At 57.3% G+C, this 6000-nt stretch overlaps 1 protein-coding gene across 1 annotated transcript in view; it reads right to left on the reverse strand.

Moving 5' to 3' along the window:
* Positions 1-4600, reverse strand: part of ITGA11 (integrin subunit alpha 11) — a gene marked incomplete at both ends in the record, with an annotated part of 50873 nt that extends 46273 nt beyond the window's left edge. Inside the window, one exon of the mRNA XM_082321719.1 lies at positions 4549-4600. Coding sequence (XP_082177845.1) covers positions 4549-4600 — 52 coding nt within the window. The remainder of the gene's footprint in view (positions 1-4548) is intronic.
* Positions 4601-6000: the final 1400 nt, after the last annotated feature.

Genomic DNA, 6000 nt, shown 5'->3' on the forward strand with positions numbered 1-6000 from the left:
TCTGGAAGAAAGTTTCCAGGCAGAGGATGGCAGAGGGGAGGAATTTCAGCAAGCCGACAGATGTGGGTGCATTCGAGGCAGAAAGAAGAAAAAATAATCGGAGAATATTTAAACTGGCTTAAGCTAATGGGAGCTTTTTGAGAGGTTGTCAAGGAGATTTAGCAACCCTAAGAACCAAGTCTCATTTTCTTGTCAGGAGTGACATCACTGTCATAAATAAGTGACCAAAAGCCACATGTTTTGCTTGCGATGCTGCCAAGGCAGGAAGCCTCAAATACCTCCTTTCCGAACTGGAGCTTCTGTTGAGTCCAAACTTTTGATTCTTGTCAGATCAAATATTGAAAAGAAAAAAACCAAAACACATTTGGGAAACAATACTGGGAATAAAAGGCACCTTTTCTGCCAAAAAGAATAAAAATAAGTCCTCCCTGTAAGGGAAACCTTCGGGAGGGGGATGCTCTCGGGGCCCCAGCACCGTCCTCCCGCCTGTTCCTCTGCCTGTGCCTCCTGCCTGCATCCTTCAGGCAGGCAACGGGATTCACCGCCAGCAAAGGGACGCCGGGAAGGTGCCATAACGCAGCCTGGTGGCACTTGCTGTGATGCCCCAAGGCTGCTTCTGCTGCTGTGAGAGGTTTGGGGCTTTAGCTTGCTACCTTTGCTCCAAACCTTTGCGATTTAAGGAGATGCAAGCTGGGCAGTGGAGCTGCCGGAAGAATTTCCTTTTTTTTTTTTTTTTTGACTGCATTGTGCAAACCCAGCCTGTTGCACTGGCCTCCAGCACTGTCATAGCTCCGGGACAGAGTTTCTGGAGAGAGGCTGAGCCGACACGCGGCAGCGACAGGGTGGGGAGAAACAACTCGAGGGCTGCAGCTGAGTCCGGCCCATGGGAACCTGCGTCTGGGTCCGCACGGGCTCTTCTGCCAAATTCCCCAGGGCAAAGGCAGTTTGCCTGCTGTCGGGCTGCTGCAGGTCCCCAGGGGTGGCACAGGAGGAGATACAGGATTTGGGGGCACTACAGGTGACCCGAGGAAAGGGGTGTGAATGGGACACGAGAAGAGCACGTGCCACGCCAGGGTCTTGCTTTCTTGCAGGGACGAGCGAGCTGCTCGCTGGAGGAGCCCGGGAGCATGTGGCGGGGGGAAAGCTCACATCTGCCAAAAACCTGGAGCATGCTGGGGTCAAGCAGCTCAGTCTGGCACTTTGAAACTCGCCTTGCTATTCTAGCTCCCGCTTCCTCTCTCATCGCTGAAGCCCGTAAAGGAGAGGTGGCGTCTGCGATGGGGCAGCGGGTCCGTGGACCCTGGCATCGCCACTGCAACCCCTGCATCCTCAGCACCCCTGGGGATGCCACTGGCCACCCAGCACTGGGCTGGGCTCCTGCGACTCCATCCCCACCACCACACGGGCTTTGGTGGCATCAGATGCCCCCTGCAACCCATCTGCCATGCACATTACTTTTTCTTTTCTTAGGATTGTAATATTTGGCTTAACTAGAAAACATTTAAGCTTGATACAGGGTATCTGGGGAAAAACTAGCAGGCCCTGAGAAGGAGCAGGGTGGGCCACGTGTCCCTGTCCTTCCTTCTAGCTTTAATTCCTATCAAGCGCTCTTTGCTGATTGAGATGGTGAAAGCACCAAATTCCTCTCCAGGTCGCTATCTCAAAGCCAGCGTTTGTCATCAGCTATTAGGAAACAACCCAGGGTTTGGTGGCTGCTGCAGCGGTGGATGGTGAGCCAGGGAATACTGAGGATGAACAGAGGATCAGTCATCGCCGGCTCGTGTGTCGTAACATTCCTGGTTACCCACAAAATCTCTGACAAACAGCCCCAGGGCGTTAGCTACACAAGGACCTTGTGCTTCCATAATTCCAGCTTTCTGGCCCCCCAAAAGTCAGGGAGGAGCTGTTTGATGGCCACATTTTGCAGCCCTAAGGAACATGTTGATTATTCATTTGCAGCGCATTCATTAGCGATAATGCAACTGGCATCAGGAATAAATAGTGGCAGGTCTCTGACCACCCCTTTCCCAGGGAGACACCAGGAAAGCGATGGGTTGTGGGGGCCATGTGGGGAGCCAGCTTCTCAGAGCGCCGTGCACCTCGAGGGGGTGTTTAATGGACCTTTGCTGGCCAAACTTTGGCCAGTGGATGGACAACGGGTAGGCAGGGAGGTGGAGTCCTACTCAGCCCCACTGTTGGGGTTGTGCAGCCACCCAAAATTAAGTACCCACCATCAAAGCCTGGACTGGAAGGTCCCTTGGAAACCCACCTGGACAATCCCAAACATGCCTCATGGAGTAAGCACGATGATTTTACCATTTGGTCACTCTTTAGAGAGGGAAGGAGCCAACTACCTTCTCTGAAAAACCAAACCAGCGAAGGAAAACAGAGTCACGGTCTGACACAAGGGAAGTTATTGCATCTCAGTGCATCCTCCCTGGATCCTTCTGGAAGTCGCAGTTTCTCTGCCAGCACACGGTGTCAGTGAGCAACCGGGCCACCCATGGCCACCAAAGGTGTTTATTTGGCTCAGCCATGGCTCAGCACCTCTTGGCCAGGCTCTCCCGCTCTCAGCCCAAACCTATGCCCTGCTTGCACCGAAGTCTCAGGGAAGAGGAGCTGGCCTGATCTGATGTTTAGGGACACCTTGGATAGTCCCCACGACTGGCTGTGCACAGAGGCATGGCGCTGGGGGGGTCCCTGGCCCCGCAAGGTGCCAGCTAGAAGGGGACTGGCTGCTGGGCACCAGCATCGCCTGCTTCCTCCCTGGGCTCTATTGCTGGTGACACGTAATAACCAAGCAAGCGCTGGAGATGCCGCGGTGCCTCCAGGCACTCCCAACCCATGGGACGATGCAAGAGTGGGGACACAGCCCACGTGCAGGAGGTTCCCCCGGGGCCGCTGGAGAGAGCAAGGAGGGGGGCTTCCTTCGGGCAAAGCACCCCCAGAGCTTGGTTTGCACGTGAGGGCACGCACCGGGACAGGCAGCGCTGCCTGCACGGCGAAGGGACCATTCCTGAGGATGCGCGTCCCAACCCTGCACCCTCAGCTCAGACCAGGGCCCCGGGGGGTCCCGCACATCGCACAAATTTGCTTTTAGTCCGGATGGCAAAACGCCAGCATTAGTCCTTGGCAAAATATATTGACCGGTAGCCACAGCGCATCCCATCCTTGTCCAGAGACCACCACGGAGTGCTGGAAGCATTAACCCTTCCTGCCGGCACATGGCTCATGTTCACTGCAGCAGCGGTGCCGTCGCCGGCCACTCCAGGCGCAGGCAGAAACCCCTGTGGGCAGAAACACCCATGGGCAGAAACACCCGTGGGCAGAAACACCCGTGGGCAGAAACCCTCGCGTGGAGGATTTCTGTTCAGCCCGAGGCGGAGACGCCGACTTGCCACATCCCCTGCCTACACTCTGCAATAACTGTCACGTATCTACAAGCAGCATCTCTTTAAGGGGAGCTCACCCCGCGGACTTGGTCACCAACGTAAGCACGGCCGGGGATGTGCCGCCGTCTCCGTGCCGGAGCAATTGGCCCCGGCAGCTCCACGCAGGCAGCCCCGCGCCCCGCCATGCTCGCTGCCGCCATGCAAGGCACAGACACATGTTCCCTATTAAGCAAAGAAAGGCAGCTCTGCTGCGGCTTGCTTTAAAGGATCAAGCAACAGTGCAATTAGAAAGGGGAAAAAAAAAAGAAAAGAAGTAAAAAAACCGCCCCGGCGCATTTTTCCATCAGGATGTTTAGAATTGTTTGCAGCGGCAGAAGCGCTGCAGGCTGGCAGGGAGGCGTGAGCCGGTGGCAGTGCTCCTGGTAGTGGGGAAAAGCTCTTTTTCCCCTTTGCAGCGCTGAGCGGTCCCAGCCTGGCTGCTCTGAGCCTGGGCTGCGTGCAGGAGGATGCCAGATGTAATTGCAGCAAAAATGACCGCTGCCGGGGAGTCTCTTTCTGCAAGAAGTGAGCCCGAGCGTGCCGGCGAGGGGCCAGCAAGAAGCAGAACCCCCCCTCACACCCCAGCCCCTGGCAAGTCTCGTCCCGCTGTGTGGGAGAAGCTGCAGGCTCACCTCCTGAAACCAAAGGCTTGCCTAAAACCTCTCCTAACTCATTTAACCCCAAGCAATTTTCTTTTGCACAGCCCCCTCATGTGCAACAGGACTAATCACATGTGGATCACAAAAGTTAACTCTAGGTAAAAGGGTCTGGCTTTATTTTGGGGGGACTTTTTTTTCCCCCACCGTCTGATGCTTCAGAAAAACGATAACTAATCCTGCTCCAACTCTAGCCCAGGAGAGGAGGGGGGCCGGGAGGGTGCCTGCCCGTTCATTCCTGGGAGACCATCAAAGCCCTCCATCCCTTTCAACTCCCCTTCGCCTGCCTCGAAGGCGCCTGCCTTGCTCCCTCCCTCTTGCTCCCAAGGAGACTTTTCCAACAGCCTTATTAACCTTGGGCTTTCTCCAGCACCTTTTCCAAATAAGCAAAAGTTATTCCCGGTTGCTTTCCCCTTGCCTGGGGAATTGGGGTGGGCGCAGGAGGGGGAACGGGCGCTTACCGGGCAGGAGGCAGAGGGAGCAGGCGAGGAGCATCCCGCTGGGGAGGTCCATGGGAGCGCCGGCTGCCCTGCTCCCCGGCCCCGAGCATCCGCGGGAGGCAGCCAGCCAGACTGGTAGCCTCTCTTGCAGAGCCCTTTGCTTATCCCCAGCCTTTCCCGGCTCCCTGACAGAAGGCGAGCATTGGGAGGGAGTGGGAGGGACAAGCGAAACTTGTAGGAGGTACAGCAGGAGAGGACGGGAGAGGGGACAGCCTTCATGCGGCCGCGGCACCCTTTAGGGATCAGCTTCCCAGCAGGGCCATGCTGGCTGGGAACTTCAACCCCACGGCAGCACCCTGGTCTTCTCCCCACAGCACCCTGCTGGGGTCCCCCGGGGACTCCTCACCCCGATGGGGGCTTGGCGACAGAAGGTCTGCATGGGGTCACTGATGGTTTTGGGGTGCCACCTCTGCTTGGATGCCACCTCCAGCCACCTCCACTTGGGTGCCACTTCTGCTCAGGTGCCACCTCTGCTCAGGAGCTGCCACTGCTCAGCTGCCACCTCTACCCAGGTGCCACCTCTGCTTGGGCACTACCTCCACTCAGATGCCACCTAGTCTTGGCTGCTACGTCTGCTCTGATGCCACCTCCAGCTGGGTACCACCTCTGCTCAAGTGCCACCTCTGTTCAGATGCCGTTCCCAGGATGGAGGAGAGCCGAGCCGGTGCCCACAGCACCGAGGAGGCTGCTGCGATGCCGCAGGGCACCACGCAGCGCTGGGGCACCCGGCCGCACCATTTCGTTTCCCCAGCACCTACACAGGCACGAGTATGTCTCCGCTGGCATGGGCACCCAGGAGAGTCCGGCTGGGAAGCAAACAGCAAAGCACCAGGAGGAAAACTGCTAATGAGTGTTTTCTTCCCCTCTGCCAGGGCTGTCCTCGGGCACAACGGGATGCTCCCACTGCACACAGCTCTTGGGCCAGTATCCCCAGTGTCGCCCCAACAGCCACCACTGTCATTTAGGGCCCCGTCACCTCTGCGCTGAATTAAGCAGCCCAAAACACCCAAAACATAGCAGCATCCTCAGGGTGGGATTTTCTCCCTCCATCCTCTTCCTCCCCGGGCTGGGGACACCCTTTGGAGGAGGTGCCCGGGACGCAGCTCCAGCAGGAGCTCAGCTCCAACTGCGGTGAGGCTTTGGGGCTGGGATGCAGCCCTGAGTGCCCGTGGACCAGACCACAGAGCCCAGCTGGGGCAGCTCCACTGGGGAGATAGGACCAGCCACCGCCCTGCCTCCACTTTTTCCAAGCAGAAAAGATAAATCCAGCCTTTGGTTTGTTTTCAGACAGTAGATGTGACCCTGGAGGTCCTTCCCCACCCGCCCTCCAGCCCTGTTTGCCTACAGAAGCATCTCCACGTGCAGCGATCAAGCTTGGTGAGACCGACCTCGCAGCCAGGAGAAAAGCAAAGC

The sequence above is a fragment of the Platalea leucorodia genome (genome assembly GCF_965183815.1).
Source record: "Platalea leucorodia genome assembly, chromosome: 9".
Classification (NCBI taxonomy): domain Eukaryota; kingdom Metazoa; phylum Chordata; class Aves; order Pelecaniformes; family Threskiornithidae; genus Platalea; species Platalea leucorodia.